Source organism: Mauremys mutica, chromosome 5, assembly GCF_020497125.1.
Source record: "Mauremys mutica isolate MM-2020 ecotype Southern chromosome 5, ASM2049712v1, whole genome shotgun sequence".
Classification (NCBI taxonomy): Eukaryota; Metazoa; Chordata; order Testudines; family Geoemydidae; genus Mauremys; species Mauremys mutica.
Window position 1 is genome coordinate 36,270,604 of NC_059076.1, and position 18,743 is coordinate 36,289,346.

At 40.0% G+C, this 18,743-nt stretch overlaps 1 protein-coding gene across 4 annotated transcripts in view; it reads right to left on the reverse strand.

Moving 5' to 3' along the window:
* Window positions 1–18,743, reverse strand: part of GSTCD (glutathione S-transferase C-terminal domain containing) — a 136,669-nt gene that overhangs the window by 110,037 nt on the left and 7,889 nt on the right. For 3 of the 4 annotated variants that reach the window (XM_045018998.1, XM_045018999.1, XM_045019000.1), the window contains exons 2-3: window positions 10,660–11,091; window positions 6,064–6,540 (exon numbers count right to left, since the gene is read on the reverse strand). In XM_045018998.1, coding sequence (XP_044874933.1) covers window positions 6,064–6,540; window positions 10,660–11,070 — 888 coding nt within the window. In that variant the 5' untranslated portion in view covers window positions 11,071–11,091. Of the gene's footprint in view, window positions 1–6,063; window positions 6,541–10,659; window positions 11,092–17,555; window positions 17,575–18,743 lie in introns of those variants that run through there. The other variant, XM_045019001.1, reaches the window with a different exon arrangement.

Consider the following 18,743-nt stretch of genomic DNA (forward strand, 5'->3'; position numbering starts at 1 on the left):
ACTTTGCTGAGGAAATTGTCTTTAGAAAGCAATTCCAACATGTGCTTTTCTACTTGACAATAAGAGTTGAATTATGAGTGTTTTTCTCCCAGATGAAAAACTATACTTTTCTTCTTCTTTTATTAAATTTAACAGCTACAATTAATGGAAAGAATAACTACTAAATAAGGCTAAACCTGAAAAGACAGTATAAATGGACAGGGGCTGCTCTAGGAATTCCGCCGCCCCAAGCAGGGCAGCGTGTCGTGCAGTGCGCTCTGGCGGTCGCCGGTCCCGCTGCTCCGGGTGGACCTCCCGCAGGCATGCCTGCGGATGCTCCACCGAAGCCGCGGGACCAGCGGACCCTCCGCAGGCAAGTCTGCGGGAGGTCCACCGGAGACGCGGGACCAGCGGACCCTCCGCAGTCATGCCTGCGGGAGGTCCGCCGGAGCCGCCTGCCGCCCTCCCGGCAAAATGCCGCCCCAAGCGTGCGCTTGGCGCGCTGGGGTCTGGAGCCGGCCCTGTAAATGGAACAAGTATATTAAAAACAAGTTTTTGGCCTCATTATGTTGATATTGGTAATTAGTTACGACTTGTTAATATTTGCCATGTTGCACTTTTTAAACATGTACCACTGAAGCTCTTTATTTAGAAGGTAAAAATAATGACGACGTATAAAGAATTAGCAGCTACAAACTCAATGATTGAAAAAGGTATAGTCTAAATGTGGTCTAGGTCACCCTATTAGTGTAAGTGGTCAGATACATTTTAAGATGGACGTTGAACTCTACTGTTTCTGTCCACAACAGTGTAACAAATGGATTCAATACAATAGAGGGCTGGGCAAAACCGTGTTATAAGTTATCAAATATGGGTAGTATAGCAGTAGGAGACACAACATAACCATCTAGCAGAGTGATCATTCGCTTTGAAGGTAAGTGAGATAGCCTCACAATGTTCCACCCCAGAGTTAGTTTTTTATTTAAATCATAAGCCCCTGAAAACACAGTTTTATATCATTATCCTTGGTGCGATCTAATAAATGGCAACATAAACGCATACAAGATGCCCATCTCAGAGAACGGTGGTTTTGCTATGGCAGGTGTACTATATCTATGTTACGGTTGGTTGTTTGAGGAGGTTTTCTGTTTTGTTTTGTTATTTTTGCTATTTTCATTGAGTAGCCAAGAATTCTAGCCGCACCTTTAATTAAATGCAACTGGGTTCACACAGGACTCACAAGCTGCACAAGGTTAAGGCTCCAAGGCCATGCAGAAGCAGCAAATAAACATATAACTTCCAGCACTACATATTGTAATTCTTCAGACATGTTTTACTGGATTACTGAAATCCACAGAGCATCTGAATCAGAATTCTTCCCAGGCATGGCATCAATAAGTCAAACAATCATAAAAAATTATGCTAGGCTTATTTAGAAAAGTCTTGGGGAAAATGAATGAGGCTGGAAGGTCTGATCATTGTTAAAATATTAAGAAAACATTTTGTTTTGTAGCTTTTATTCATTGAAACAATCCTTATAAAGGTAATTGATAATCCTCTATTACCCATGGTTGCAAAACAAAAACAAAAAATAAAAAAACACCGATGTATTTCTAATCTTGGGTCTACTGTAAAATAACTTCTTCACAACTCAACGGAACAACCTTACTGCTACTCTGGGGTGGAAAATTCCTGTGACAATGCACAGAGTCATCAGGAGATTATGTTTTTTACCAAGAAAAGCTATACAGTGGGTTTTACTGCACATACTAACGTGAGTAAGTGCTTTTCTTGATTTTGGAGATTACTTCTATGAATCTGATTGACAGTATGTTCTCCCAGAACTGCTTTTGTTTTCAACCACCAGCAGAAAAATTTAGCAAAATACAAAGCCTAAACTCACACAGCTCTCTTTTTGGCAACAGACTCTGACAGGCATTCACTGACCAGTTCAGATAGCAAGCTTTCCTGAAGTATAAATACTGAACATCACCAATGAAACAGATATCATTGCTATGTTCGTTCAAGTGCATTTTATATGCATGGGGCTGCTAAAATTCTCTCATTTCCTCACCTCTCATTAGAGTTCATTCTATGAAAATTAAATACAGGGTAGGTGCTGTGCTAGAATTACTCAAAGAGTAAAAATAAATGAAGATATAAGACCTCTTGTGCAAGGAATAGAGAATAAATTTATGTCTACTGTCAGTGTATTACCTAATATATTTTCCTGATGAAGAGCAACTACTACAACTGCCAAATCACAGAGGGCATATGATGGATCAATAGCGGTGGACTACACTCATCCCTCGCCCCCAAGACACTGCTAACATCTCACTATCCAAGGTGCCCCCACTGGCACAAAGGTGTCCACTTCCTTAACTCTGCCCATGCTGTTCTGTGCCCTCCTGCCCTGTGCCATCATGCCACCCTACTCAACTATGTACAGTGAAAGAGGGATCTCTGCAATCAGTGGAGTTCGCACGATTTGTCCATAATAGAGCTGCTTCCATTCAACTCAATGAGCTGTTAATCCTGAAGCCTCTTTGCATCTTGTCTACATGGGATTGTTTTGACACCAAATAATTACACCAACATAGCTGCACCAATACAAACCCATAGTGTGGATGTTCTACACTAGTGTAAAAAGTGACTTGCAGAGGTATGGTTTATCTTGGTTTCAATGGTATAGCTAAACTGATGCCAAGAAATCCCAGAATAGACAATCTCAGGATTGTCTCAGGACCTCCTATATATGGACATCTTAGCAACAAGTGCTACAGTAGTGTTCTTGTCGCAAAACCAACCTTGGACAGGTAATAAATCAGTGGCATCGCCACAACAGAGTCAAAGGAATATTTCCTCCGCCCCATAGAAAATGTTCCAGGAAGTGCCCAATAATGATAGAATAGTAAAAAAGAAAAATTAGGTATAAAAACATTAAAAAGGAGAATAACCAATCTGGCTGTCAGAAGTCAAAATGAATCAGGTATTATAAAAGGAAATATTTAAAGACAAAAAAAATCTTAAAGTTTAGCTCCAAGGAAATCTCAAGATATTAGAGACTACTAGAGGTGAAACTTTAATACTAACTTCTGAGGAAGCTTGCCATTGGATGATACTTGAATAACACTTAAGTTTCGCTGTGTGAAAGGAAAGACAAGGTCCTATAGCACCAGGGGCGGCTCAAGGCATTTTGCCGCCCCAAGCACGGCAGGCAGGTTGGTTGCCTTCGGCGGCTTGCCTGCCGCCCTCGCGGCAACCGGCAGAACGCCCCCAGTGGCTTTCCGCCCCAAGCACGCGCTTGGCGTGCTGGTGCCTGGAGCCACCCCTGTATAGCACTAAAATACCATTGTCGTCTCTGCATTCCTTTCCTTTCAGTTCCTCCATAAAAAACCCTCTCACTTTTCTAAGAGACATTCATTTTCTTTTAGACATGTCTACCCACATCCTGATAAGATCACACAAAGATTCATGTTTCAGCTAAAAAATGTTTCAATTCAGGGTAACATTCATATAAATAAGAGAAACAACAAAACTTTATCAAAATCAAATTTTGCCTTGCCCCATCAATATGCTGTTGCCAGAATCAGCATGCAGGAAAAATTACAGCTATGACTATCTCACTCTTACTTACTTTTGTTTTACCCGCATTACAATGCACTTTTACTAAAAGAATGTCCATTAAAAAGCTGCCTAAGACATCTTGATGTTGGTTTCTAATCTTGTTAAATCATTCATTTTATAATTCTCCCCCCATTTATACTTTGGACTTAATGAGAGCATACAGATTCCATGATCATAAAGTGGTTGTATTCAACTTTAGTAAATATTCACTCTGCTTACGCTACAACTCAATCAGCTGATTAAAACGACAAAGTATTACCTTCCATTTATAGTTGGAAAAAGTTTAAGGTCAGGTTTAACTAGCACATCTTAGTTAAGCCAGACCTAAACTTGACCACTTTTCCTAGGCAAGACAAAACCTACTAAAACACTTTGAAATTCCAACTATTTCTGGGGAATTGTCTCATAAGACTGTTCTGAATCTGATTACTGTCAGTAAAGATACAGACACATGTCTCCCGTCAATTGTGTCTGGTTTTAATGACAGGAATTGTTTGCTGTAGCAATGTAAAGATGAAGTTAGGTTTAAATGTTACAGCAGTGTAGAATCAGTTATCAACAAGCATAAAATAATCTAGCTGGATTTATGCTAACTGTTTGATGTAACGGATGAGATAAAGATGTGTTTTGTTGAAAATAGGAGTATCTCCTGATTTGGAGGTATCCTCAGCGTGAGGAACAAAATTAAAATTATTTGAGCACATGGAGCGATGCTGGTTGATTTTATGAGTAACTTTAATTTTGAATTTACGAGTTACTGTTAGTAATTGAGAAAAGTATAGTATTCTCTTAAGAGTTTTTTACTCTTTAAGTATTTGGTATTTACAGACGTAAATCCAGTTTAACAAGTTTTTAGTTTGGGAATCTACATACATTTAAAAATATTTAGGAATTGCTTCTTGACAGGAGTCTTCTGGAATCTGCAAGCTACACAGTGATAGATTCCCCCCTCCCACATAAACATATCTTCCTCTCTCCTGATCTCCAGATTAGACTCCTTTTATCTTCCAGGTAGTGCTCTCACCTGCCACACCCCTCCGATTGGATCACAACTGATCCCCAGCCCGTTGCTTCCCCTTCTCCTTGGTATGCTGCTTCAGGTATGGAAGAGGCTACTGTCTGGGATGTCACAGCTTTTTACCTGAGTGTCATGGAGCATCTCTGGCCCCATGACTCTGCAATAACTCCCTGCCTCACTTTCCTCCTCCCCAGGATTTTCTCTCTCTCCTGGCAGGTCACATGGCTCAGTCCTTCAGCTGGGTCATTCTGACCTCAATTCTCTTTTGAGGTAGGAAGTCCAAATTAAGTCCCAACAAACAAAAGAACTTTCTCCCCACCTGGGCTCCTTTCTAGCCTGTCCCAGCCTCAGTTTCCAGTCCCTTCCAGGTTATCTTTAAAGTCTCCGGCTCTAGGATAGAGCCCTAACTCTCAGACTTCTTTCCTGGAGTTTCTAGCACCATGTCAGACTCTCTGGGCTATCTTTTAGTTTCTGTGAGGCTCTGGGATAGAATCCTGAGTCACAGGCTCCTTCCCTGAAGTGCAGGGGCGGCTCTAGGCATTTCGCCGCCCCAAGCACGGCAGGCAGGCTGCGTTCTGCAGCGTGCCTGCAGGAGGTCCGCTGGTCCCACGGCTTCGACGGACCTCCCGCAGCCGCGCCTGCAGGAGGTCCAGAAGCCGCGGGACCAGCGGACCTGCCGCAGGAAAGCCGCCAAAGACACCCTGCCTGCTGCCCCCGCAGCACCGGCAGAGCGGCCCCCGCGGCTTGCCGCCCCAAGCACGCGCTTGGCGTGCTGGGGCCTGGAGCCACCCCTGCAGAAGTGCCTTCAGTCTACTGCAGACCCTCACTTCCGAAGAAGTCTGCCCGCTCTCTGTGGTCCCTCCCAAGTTGACTGTTATTAGTCCTCTTATATGGCCTGGTGTCCATTAAGTATCACCTAAACCTCCCTAGTCCCACCTTCTCAGTCTGGGAAACAGCTAATTAATTATGGCTTAAGTATGGCTGGCCCCGTTGCCCCTTAAAGGAGCCAGACACCAAGTGACACCGAGTTTCAAATGGCAGACATGACATGCTTTAGCAGACCCAGCCAATTGTGAAGACACACAGCACAAAAATAAATGGCAAATGGAAGTGCTTGAAATAAGTATTAAAAGAAACACCTTTTTGAACATCCTGTGCGCCAGAAGTATATTTCAGCATACTCTAATAGTAAATATATAGGATTCATCTGGCCCCTTACCAACAACTGTCTCTCAGATATTTTATATTTTAGTATTGATATAAAAAAGTCGTCATTCCCTGTGATACACATACAAAACAATTAAGGGAAACTATTTTGTGCCATGTAGGGTTACATAGTAAATACTTTGCTTGACTGTGTCATATCAAGTAGTTATGTAACTTTTCAGACTCTAACGGATATGGACACTATTTATTAACTACAGAAGCTGTTTTCTTACCAAGAATTGATGGATGCATGGCAAAAGCACTACATCTGCCAGAGTGAAATAAAGCCCCTCAGCAAAAACATGCTCCAGAGGTGGGAGATCAGAGGTTTTTGTTTTCCTGATGTGAGAGGGCTCCCTGTTGGTTGCAGCAGGTATTTCCTGCACAACTAATTTTGAGAAAGCTACTTTCAGTTCCAAACTTGCAGGTTCTTGGTCTTTGATTTCCACTATTGTTCCTTCTTCTGGGCTAAGATTTTTTGTTGCTCTTTTAGTGAGGGCAGGTGCTGCAGTCTTATCACCTGCCTTTTGCTGTTGAAGTTTCTGCCTTCGGATTTTGTCATCATTGTGCACTCTGACAGGTTCTCCTAGCTTCTTCTCAAGAAGCAAAACCTCAGGTGGAATGGCCTGACACTGATCAGGAGATGCATTCAATAAGCTTTCAACAGCCTGAGGAATGCTGATCTCACAAAGTCTGGTCCACTGACTAACCTGTCATATAAACATAAACAAGCACAGTCTCATTAGAATTGTTTGGATTATAATGCAGACATTCAAAATTAAGGGCATGATTTAAATCTTGTAAAGAGCTTCCATGTAAAGGTTGACACTCCATCCTTAACATGCCACGCAGACACACCCCTTCCCATGTGTACTTGCAATGTTAGAAATTCAAAGTATATATACACATATATATATATATATATGCATGCTACATTGTTTTACGTGAACAGAATGAAGTTTAAGCTCTATGAATTTCCTTGCTTTTGTTAGTTTACTTAAACCCTTAATAGATTAATTTCCATTATAAGTCTGGAAACTAAATTTTTTATATAAAAAGAATTAATGGTGGTATGGTGAGGTATAAATGTCTTTTATCTGCATCAATTTGGGATGGCTGTATTATCCAGAAGAGGTGAAGCCATGACTAAATTACATTGGTCATCTCAAATGAGTGCCAGTAAAAACGGAATATCGCATCATCTATGAATCCCACAAATGCCATTTATTTTACAGAGAATCTATTTCAGAAATGTTTTACACAATGTTGGGAATGCTTTTCTGCTTGTGATGGCAGAAATTCAAGAACTATGAGTCCAACTGTAATGATATCTTAACAAAATTCCAATTTTTCTAATTATTTCCCCCCTTTCCTCCATTATTTCTACTTAAATTTTTTACAACTGTCTTTAAACTCAAACTTCTTGTTTGATTTATTCTCTGGTGCAATAATCCAGAATTTATGGCATCAAATACTCTTCTTTAGCAGTCTCTTAATTCACTCCTATCACTCTTTCACCATTGCAACATCTCTCTCTACACACACACACACACACACAAAATTAGTTGCATAATCTCAGACTATAATCTCTTTTCACTGGGATGCTATGGATTTTCATGGAAATTGTTTCCCCAACTTATTTGTAATAGTCTGTAAACTACACACTTAAATGCTACCCCTTTTTAGGAATTACACCATATATCAAGCCAAAATTTGATCTTTACCTGTGTCCTTTTTTTTTTTTCCAAAATATCTCCAAATAATCTTATATCAGTGAAATCCAATTCTTACCTGTACTACAAGTGAAAAAAAAGTTCCTTGACACTTCAAATTACAGAACAAAAAGCTCTCCACATCCTTTGTTTATATATAAACACCGATAAGAGTACATACTCTTAAAATAGCAACAGCCATAATTAGCAACAGTAATAATTAGGAAGTACACGTTTATTATTAGTCAAATCTGCACCAAGTACTATGTCCAGCGGACAACTCCACTTCTTAGAATGTTTACAGTAGCCCAGTCTTGCCAATACAACTTAGTTTGATCATTAGTCAAAGACCCTTTCTACCAGGCAACTAATTTTTGTTTGGTCTCTTGGGTTTTTGCTTAAATTTCATAACTCCTTAAAATACCAAATTTCGGAGTGTATGTAATTTAAAATGTATTAAAATTAAAGGTTAACAGAAACTATTGTTAAATAGAAAAAACTTCTAAGATCCTAAATTATTAACTATATACATGGATAGACTTAAAAGATACAACTCCCCTAACTACCTCCACTCACCATATTTTAGCATCATGTAGCAGGCCTGATTTACCATTATGTTACTTAGTTTTACACAATTATAATGGCATTTCAAAGGAATTATACCAATGTAAAAGGATGATAAAATATAGTAATGAATGGAACGAAGGGGCTTACATGGACAGGTTTGACAAAATTGAGATCCAGGGAAAAAATTTAAAAAGCACCTAACTTAGAAAAACCTACATCCCATTAATGAAATTTAAGACCCTAAGTACCTAAATCTATTTTGAAAATAGGATTTAGGCATTTTCAATAATTTTATCCCCAGTCTTGAGATTATAAATTTAAGATCTGATCCTGCATTCCTTGCAAACCCAAAATGGGTACTGACTTCAGTTTATACAGCCTCATTGATACCGATTGGCTTCAAAGAGAGTTTTGGATGTTTAAGGTATACAGGAGATCGGAACCTAATAGATTATGTGTTTGAAGTATTTTATCTTTCTCAGGGCAAGACCCTGCATATTCCACAGCCATGGAATTTATTGCAGAATTGCATTTTCGTTAAAAAGAAATATTGTTTCCAGTCTTTACGGTTTTAGAGAAAACCTCTAAAATGTGCACCAAGTGTAAACCAATGTAGTGTCATCTATCTGGATCGGCAGAAAATCTGAAATAATAGTTTGAACATGAACAGTCCCATCCATCTAAAGCAGAACGCTAAGACTCCACAATTACGTGGCTGCATAATCTGGCATTTTCCCATGATGCTATGGAATTCAATATTTTGCTGCAGCCAGAAACCCAACATTTTGTTTACTTTTTGTCAAACTGTGCTACTGGGAACTGCCTGCAGCTGTCTATTACCCTGCAGTTTTCCTCAAAAGAAGAAATTAATTAGATTAATCTATGCTCCCTGCAATGAATCCTGGACCTAAGCAGCAAGCAGGAGGCTGGTCCAGCGAGTAGCCAGGGAGTAGAGGTGTAGGCTTGACCAAGGAAGCTGGAGAATAGCAGAGCAGCCACGGCCCTGATAAACTGCTGAAGACCACTAAAAACTAAAAGGAGGATCTGTGCTGGGTCATCTGGATAACATTATGGGAGCTGAAGGCAGAACGTGGAGCCAGGGCACCTGGAGAGTGTACAGTAATGAAAAACCCATCTTCAAAAATAATCAGGGCTGAAAATAAGCAACAATAAATTTTACAGCAATGAGTATTTTCATAAGCAATAGTTGTATTTGTTGTTTTGGGGAATAGGAATGAAGGCTATTTCATGATAGTAGAACAAATTAATGTCACAGAATTTGGTCCAGAGTAAATATGGCCATAGCTAAGGGTTATTATACAATTAAACTCGAATGAGCTCAGGTCACTGGACAGACCAGAACTAAAGACTATAAGGTTCCTTATGACAGAATATATGTAGGAACAGTTTAAGAAGATATTACACCTCTACCCCGATATAACGCTTCCCGATATAACACGAATTCAGATATAACGCAGTAAAGCAGCGCTCGGGGGGGGCAGGGCTGCGCGCTTCAGCGGATCAAATCAAGTTCGATACAACGCGGTTTCACCTATAATGCGGTAAGATTTTTTGGCTCCCGAGGACAGCGTTATATCGAGGTAGAGGTGTATTTTTTTAAAGTGGTGAACAAATAAGCAGATCTTTTAAATAAGATGGTGTAGACAAGTAATATTCATATTGAAAAATTAAATGAGTACATGGAATTTCTAAATGGCATTAAAGAGTTTCACAGCTTAGAGTACCTGACCTCCCTTTCTGGGATGTAAGGAGTAGGCTCTTCATGGAACATGTTCTGCCCTCTACCTGCATTACCATTGGATTTTTGTTTGTTGGATTTTTTTGCACAACAGTGTCTTTCACTTTCTATGGTACAAAACAAAGGGGTTTTGTTGTTTTGTTTTTATATTTAATCTTTTAAATGTTAGAACTAGACTGACTGAAGTTGTAAATTATCAAGCCTTTCCTAGCACAAGTAGCCCATAAGCTTGGTTCTGGACCTACACTACTATGTAACTAGATTTAATTATTATCTTCTCTTTTACACACCTTTCAAGCACTTAGTTCAGGATTCTGTATTTATCTTAGAAGAACTGATGTCATCCTGAACACCTGTGTATAAAGAATGCAATTCGCTGATTTGATTTAGGGGTGAGTAATAACACCAGCTCTCACACACAACCCTAAACTCCGAGAGCATGTCAGATATAAAAAGTAAACTGAATTTCTTTTAAAACATAACAGCAGATTTTCAATAGGTCTAAAATGGAATAGCTCCAATTTCTATGAAACTACACTACATTATACCACCTGAGGATCTGGCCCATATTTTTAATCTTAAAGCTACTTATATTCTGTTAAATATTTAGGGTGGGTTTTTTTATTTTAAATCATTACCATTCACCAGAATCAGTACAGCCGCTGTTGTACCAACAATAGGAAACCGTATGATAAAATATCTTAACTGGATATTCCAGGAGACATCAACATTAAAACCCAATTTTTAGTGTTAACTATATTTAAATATGTAACAGAAAAAGATGCACTCACTTCAGCACAGGCTTTTAGGCACGTCTTTTTAAACCCCAAAAGTTCCAAAACCAACTTCTTTGATGGATCTACCTCATATGTTTTCTGTATTATGTGTCTCAACACAACAGAAAGACCAGCTCGACAGAATTTGCCATTTTCTTCAACTATAGCAGGCAAACAGCAGCTCTGGACAACCAAAGGGAGTTGACACCTTGAGATGAAGTGGACCTCTAGGCCATCAGGCTGTGCTTTGCCAAATACCTGGTCATCTGTACTGTCACTAGCAGGCACTAAGAAAACTTTGAATAATTTGCAGTCACAGTAGGACAGCAAAAACAAGGATATTGATGTGTGGAGAGGAAAGATGCAATCTTCAAATTGATGGGAGTAGGCCAGGTACAGATGTTCTTCAGTAACACCACCTTTCATTTTCCTTCAGAGCTGAAGTACCTGAAATAGAAGTCAGAACAATAATATTTATAAAGAATATAGCATTTAAGTTTTTTGTTTGTTTGTTTTTTAAGACTTGAAATAATGACTGTTGCACCTGTTTGAGACAGGTGATTTTAACACGAGACAAGCATTCTTTTAAATATTTGCCAGTTCAAATAACAAGATGTGTACTGCAGTCCCCTCTGAGATATGAGTGATTGCAGATGTGTACTTATATATATTTAACATGTCACAAATGAGCCCCACTCACACTCAATAACTAAGGCCAGAATCCTCTAGCTATATTCACACAGGTCTACTCATGTGTATGTGTTTGCACTATCAAGGCCTAAGTGTGGAAAAGGCACTGTATTAAGCCACCCATTCTGCATTTAAACTCATCTATTCTCTGCTAATAGATGCTCACCCCCAAAAGCTTGAGGGAATATATTAGCAGTTATCTGTCATGAAAGAAAACAAACTGATCATGAACTAGAAATGAATAAGACTGAACTGTTAGAAATGGGTCTAGACGTGGTTCTCAAACTTATTTTACTCTTCTTTGTGTCTCTACTGGTTTTCGCCCTCCTCCCCAAGTACATACATCACCACCAAGCTCTGAAGGTAGAGCAGAGAGGCTGCTGGCTGGGCACCCAACTCTGAAGGCAGCGCCACACCAGAAGCAACACAGAAGTAATGACAGCAATGTGGAAAGTGATATTCGGCAATATAACTGTTCACAGCAGACTTAGCGCCCCATTGCTACCCTGACTTCTGTACTATTCCTGCCACCCTGAGGGCTGACAGACAGAGCCTCGCCGCCTCCAGGTGAGGGATTGGGCGGGGGAGGAGAGCCTGAGCCAAGGTGGCGGGGTTCCAGCTGTCCCCTTTATCTCTGCCTCCCGAGTGTGCATGGTCCTACTGCACAAGCCCCAGCCACCTGAAGCTGACAGCCACAGCACTTAAAAAACAAGACAAAACACACAACTCGCACCACTCTTGACACATTCCCACACCTCTCTTGGAAGGCCCACCGCACAGTTTGAGGACTGCTGGTCTAGACTCTTTTGACTTCCAAATTGTCTCCTATCCTTTCCAAATTTCTTCTGCCCCTTCTTCTTCATATGGGTAAATGTAGAGCAACAACTATAATTTTACGTTTAGATAGTTAAGCTAGATAATTGCATCTGGAGTAGCAGAGTGTTTTGCTGGCGATGCCTCCTTCGTATTTGTGAATTGGGCACTGAGTTCCATGGTCTGTTCTGGGTGACCACAGTCACACATTGGAGAGTCTTTAATTTTCCATTATTGCAGCAAGTATCCGCATCTGCCATGGTTTGTGCGGATACTGTTTAAGGCTGCCCATAACCTTTGTGAGAAATCAATGCCAGAGATCTTCTGCATGGGGTCTTTCATGAGGTGTTTATTTGTGACTTCTTGTGAATTCCATTCAGTTTTGTAAGCTTCATCAGGGTTGAAGTTGCATTGTTGAAGATTAAATGCCTGGGTCCAAAAAAAGCTTGTGCAACTTCAAGCAGGATGAAGGATTAAGGTCCTGGTGGATGGGAAAAAGTTCATTTTCCACGATCCTCTGAAATTTCTGAAGGGTTGTGGCATCATGGCAAATGGATGGGGGCGCAATGTGCGACAGCACTGGCAGCCAAGGTGTTGGGGTCGAGTTGAGGGTTCCAGTGATGCATTGCATCGCAGTGTTTAGTTGTATATCAACAAGTCAAGTATGGCTACTTCTGGTCCATACCAGTGCATAGGCTTTGGCTACAGAGTACACAAGGGCCATCACTGATGTCTGTAACACTGATGCTTATGCTCCCCAGCTTATGCTTGCCGTTTTCTGGACCAGGTTGGCCCTTGTCTTCGTCTTGGCAGCTACCTTCTTCATATGGTCGTGGGAGGTTAGCGTGTGGTCCAGCTTCACTCCGAGACTGGTTGGAGTGAGGTCATGTCACACAGTGTTGCCGCAGAAGGTCACTTTCAGGGTGTGCTTAGTGTTCCTGTTATCAAGATGGAATGCAGTGACTGTTGTTTAGTGAGGATTTGGTTTGAGCCTCCATTTCTGGAAATACTCCTCTATTGTGTTTAGGTTCCTGTTCAAGGTGGACTTTATGTCACTGAAGGTGGCTGCTTGAGTTGCCAGGGCAAGGTCATCCGCATATGCAAATTTGCACAAATTCTTTGGAGGCATGTCACTCATGTGAAACCGTCATTGAAAACCATCAGCACAAATACTGAGCCTTATGGCAGTCTGTTGTTGAGGAACTGACTTTGTTGCCCAAGTGGACATGTACCTGGCTATTGCTCAGCATCATCCATAGCAGACTCAGCAAAGAATCCTGTGGCACCTTATAGACTAACAGACGTTTTGCAGCATGAGCTTTCGTGGGTGAATACCCACTTCTTCAGATGCAAGTAGTGGAAATTTCCAGGGGCAGGTTTATATAGGCAAGAAAGAAGCAAGCTAGAGATAACGAGGTTAGTTCAATCAGGGAGGATGAGGCCCTGTTCTAGCAGTTGAGTGAAAACCAAGGGAGGAGAAACTGGTTCTGTAGTTGGCAAGCCATTCACAGTCTTTGTTTAATCCTGAGCTGATGGTGTCAAATTTGCAGATGAACTGGAGCTCAGCAGTTTCTCTTTGAAGTCTGGTCCTGAAGTTTTTTTCCTGCAGGATGGCCACCTTAAGATCTGCTATTGTGTGGCCAGGGAGGTCCATTGTCTACAGCCAAGCACTGAGGTACAACCGCATCTGCTCTAACCCCACAGACAGAGACCAACACCTACAAAATCTCCACCAAGCATTCTCAAAACTACAGTACCCGCACGAGGAAATAAGGAAACAGATCAACAGAGCCAGACGTGTACCCAGAAGCCTCCTACTGCAAGACAAACCCAAGAAAGAAACCAACAGGACTCCACTGGCCATCACATACAGTCCCCAGCTAAAACCCCTACAACGCATCATCAGGGATCTACAACCCATCCTGGACAATGACCCCACACTTTCACAGGCCTTGGGTGGCAGGCCAGTCCTCGCCCACAGACAACCTGCCAACCTGAAGCATATTCTCACCAGTAACTGCACACCGCACCATAGTAACTCTAGCTCAGGAACCAATCCATGCAACAAACCTCGATGCCAACTCTGCCCACATATCTACACCAACAACACCATCACAGGACCTAACCAGATCAGCCACACCATCACCGGTTCATTCACCTGCACGTCCACCAATGTAATATATGCCATCATATGCCAGCAATGCCCCTCTGCTATGTACATCGGCCAAACTGGACAGTCTCTAAGGATAAGGATAAATGGACACAAATCAGATATTAGGAATGGCAATATACAAAAACCTGTAGGAGAACACTTTACTGCTGAGCTCCAGTTCATCTGCAAATTTGACACCATCAGCTCAGGATTAAACAAAGACTGTGAATGGCTTGCCAATTACAGAACCAGTTTCTCCTCCCTTGGTTTTCACTCAACTGCTAGAACAGGGCCTCATCCTCCCTGATTGAACTAACCTTGTTATCTCTAGCTTGCTTCTTTCTTGCCTATATAAACCTGCCCCTGGAAATTTCCACTACTTGCATCTGAAGAAGTGGGTATTCACCCACGAAAGCTCATGCTCCAAAACGTCTGTTAGTCTATAAGGTGCCACAGGATTCTTTGCTGCTTCTACAGAACCAGACTAACACGGCTACCCCTCTGATACTTGACACCATAGCAGACTGTGTTTCATCAGGGGATGATCCTTGTGAGCTCCAGCATCAGGCCTTTAATCCAGACTGCCCCTGAAGCAGCATAAATTAGAAAACTAAATAACTTGCTGCAATTTATAATTACAAAGTCTACTTCCTCTGTACATGTGATCTTGATATAATTATATTGAAATAATTTTATTTGTATTAAACCTTTGTCCATTTTGGTTGATTCCTGACAAAAGGACGTTGGTTTTCTTAAAGCTCAGTGCAGAAAAATTCAATAATTAAAAAAAAAAAAATGGATTATTACATACATTTTTCTTTTTTTCAAAATAACCTATTATAATTAAACTGTAAATTATAACAACCTGTACTTAAATTACAACAACCTATTAAGGCCTAAGTTTGTTTTCTTCTTCCAATCTATGAATAAAAATAATATGAGAGAGGATGAACCTACTACACCTCTACCCCAATATAACGCTGTCCTCGAGAGCCAAAAAAATCTTACCATGTTATAGGTGAAACCACGTTATATCAAACTTGCTTTGATCCGCCAGAGTGCGTAGTCCCACGCCCCCGGAGCGCTGCTTTACGGCGTTATATCCGAATTCATGTTATATAGGGTCACATTATATCGGGGTAGAGGTGTCGTTCTGAAAATCTGAAGGGCATGGTGGCCAAAAACAAGTACTTTAATTCATTAAATACTTAAAAATCTGTGCCATCAAGCATCCTCCTCGTTGGCAAAAAGAAGTATCAAATTTAGTGTAAAGGTTATGTCTAGTTGCAAATCAACATGCCTTAATGATTACCAATCAATGAGAATCAATGTTTCTTTAGGAAAATAACTACAAAGTACAAATTAAAAACAACCTTAAAATTATTTAAATCAAGGTGTCCTGCCCACTGATTTAAATCCCAATTAAAACGATAATTTAAATCACTTTGATCAAACTGATTTAACTCAATCAACCTTGAGCCTCTGAATGGTTTTATGCAATTTACTATTTGGTATTCTTAAAAATGTGTAAGCAAGCACTTAGTAATTATGGGAACAGGCACTCTAAAAGTTAATAAATATATAGCAGTCAGATCTCTCCTAATATTATCATGCATTTTTTAAAAATCTGGTATTGCTCATGTGTGCGTGACTATAGCAATTGATTTTATGAGGCAGATTTGTGTTTCTGAGATCACTATAAGGCCAATACAACATATTCATGTAACCAGAAGACGGCATTAGTTTCTATACTACAAATGAAATTCAACTTCTGTAGGGTCATTCACTGAAGGCAAGAGCAAGCAAAAAACAGACAAGCTGAATGCACCTCACGAATCCTATATGTGTGCATCTCAAGCACACACAATTCATTTAAAGAGAAGTTTGACTTAATTAAAATCATACTCATGGATCACATTAATATTCTTGTCATCATATGAAAAAAAAATCAATTCAATTTCCTTAATACTTCATTCAAGAGTCACAGTTTCCGCTATCAATCTTACACTATTCGCAGGCAGTTTAAGAATTATGATGCAATAATTGTTCTGCACCACCATCTAATAAAATTCCCATCTACTGCCTTATAAATTGCAATTCATATTGCAATCTTTAGACACTAGATGGCATCCTTTTGAAGCAATCATTGTAGAAGCAAATACCACCACCGGAGAAAGGGTATCTTAACAGTACAAAAAACTGCCATTATGAATGTTTTGTATAGAAAGCAAATGACTCTGGACCAATATTATTCTTTTTAAAAAATATCTATTTAATAACATCACTATAACGGGGCCAAAACTGTTGTTCTAGGACTTAGGTATGAAAAATTGTCTAGTCCACCTTAGAGACTAAAGTAAAGATCCAAATTACTGCAATGGTTATATTATGGGGTTTTTTTTAAGTGATTGATCACACACACAGTGCAGCACTAGGGAGGATACTGTAAAGAGTATTGCTGTGCAGTCTGGCTGCTCAGGCTCGGTCGCCAATCAACCAAGTTAACTCTGCAGTGAAAGCAATTCCTTAGTTGATTTCTAACAAGGTTTTGAAAACAGCTACTCAATGGAGAAGTAATGCCCACCCATGCTGCTGCTATTGCTTGCACAGAGTTTTCTGAAACATAAGGAAAGCTGTTTCCACAATCAAGTAGCAATAGAAACTGGGTTGGGTTTTTTGTTGGTAAATGATCATTTGAAGTCTCTACAAATCTCGTAAAAGAAAGATCTTAAAAACATAAACCATGGATTTTCCACTAGCTATCCTAACTAATTTTTTTAAAGCCATAATTATCCAGTGCAGCAAGAGACCTTTGAGTGTCATACATATTTAGGATATGTGCCATTCATATAAAATGCCTTTATGTAAGTCTTCAAAGAGTACATTTACATTTAACAGTTTTTACACCTTCATGTGACAGTTGTTAGAGAAGTTAATTCCCTTCCCCTGGAGGAAAAAAAAACTGAAAGCATAAGCATTAGTAAATATTACGATTAACAGCTTTCAACAGAGGCAGCCATTGGAATTTAGAACTTATGTACACAAAAAATGGCTGAAACAACTTTGCTGATGATCATCAATCATTGCATTTAGGCAGTTTCAATCCAAAGTAAACTACATGTAAATTATGAACTGATGAACAATAAATTATTTTACGAGCGCTGCTGCTTTATAATATTGTAACACAGGTCTGAGCTCTGGAGCAGGTAACTAAGGGACTAATCTTACAAACATTTAAGGCTTGTAATTAACTTACATGCATGTTTGCAACTTAGGGTCTTTTCCCCACCAAAATCACTTTCTCCCTCAGATTAGAAGTACTTGAGGTTTATAGTGATTTTGGGAGAAACCACTCTCTTTTCAACTTCTGAGATAGTTAATTTAGATCAGAGGAATTAAAACTCATTCTATGGAGTTGAACAAAGTAGGGTCCATCCAGGACAATATACTGTTCTCTGTCAATAGTGGACCTCCCAAAAATGTCATGATGAGCTTCACTCATTTAGGAAACCACTACTTCCATCATCCAGCTGCTTCTCTACTCCTCTGTCCATCTTGACTTGGTGGCCTAGTGGCAGATTTTGTTTTCAATGCCAGAGAGTTCAAGTTCAAATTTCAAAGATGCTTTGACAGCCCTGGTGAAATATACACCATCTTTAAACTTGCAAGAAGTCAAACTCAATTATCACAATAGTCCCTTCTGGAGTATATGAGTGAAATCCTGGCCCTAAAGAAGTTAATGACAAAACCCTCATTGACTCCAACAGGTCCAGGATTTCACCCTATAAATCTTAATTCTTCATTTCTCTTTTTTTGTTTTTGGAATCTACCACCTTTCTTAAATTCCACTGTTGTAGCACCACTGATGGTATTAATGGTGACAAAAGAAGGCCATGTCTATGCTGGGGAGGGTTTGTACTGATGTACCGGTAGTTATCCCCAGGAAGCTGCACTGGTTCAAGCCACTTTTATACCAGTACGGAATACCTGCACTAGGTTTTTCCACTGGTACAGCCATATCCATGTAACTACACACAAAAAAAACCCCTGAGTTCATAAAGACTCTAGTACAGATCGGCCACCACTATTTTAATTGCTATATGGTTTAGACCTTCCCTGAAAAAGATTCAATGACACAGTGGTTAACACACAAGCAGCCAGTCTATAACTAGTATGCCCACTATTGAAACAAAGGTGAAGCTGCAAAAGGGGTAATGATGGGGAAATTTTATAAAAATTGCTAATGAAAGCACAGCCTAAGTGATCTCTCTCCTTTGTTTTCTTGAATTCAGTTTATGAGATAGTTAAGATAGAACAGCAGTATTAAACTCATTCTATGGAGTGAAACAAATTACATTCTTAATTAGGTCCACTTAGGACAATATACTGTTCTCTGTCCACAATGGACACCCCAAAAATGTCAGGTTTCTTGAATTATTTTGAA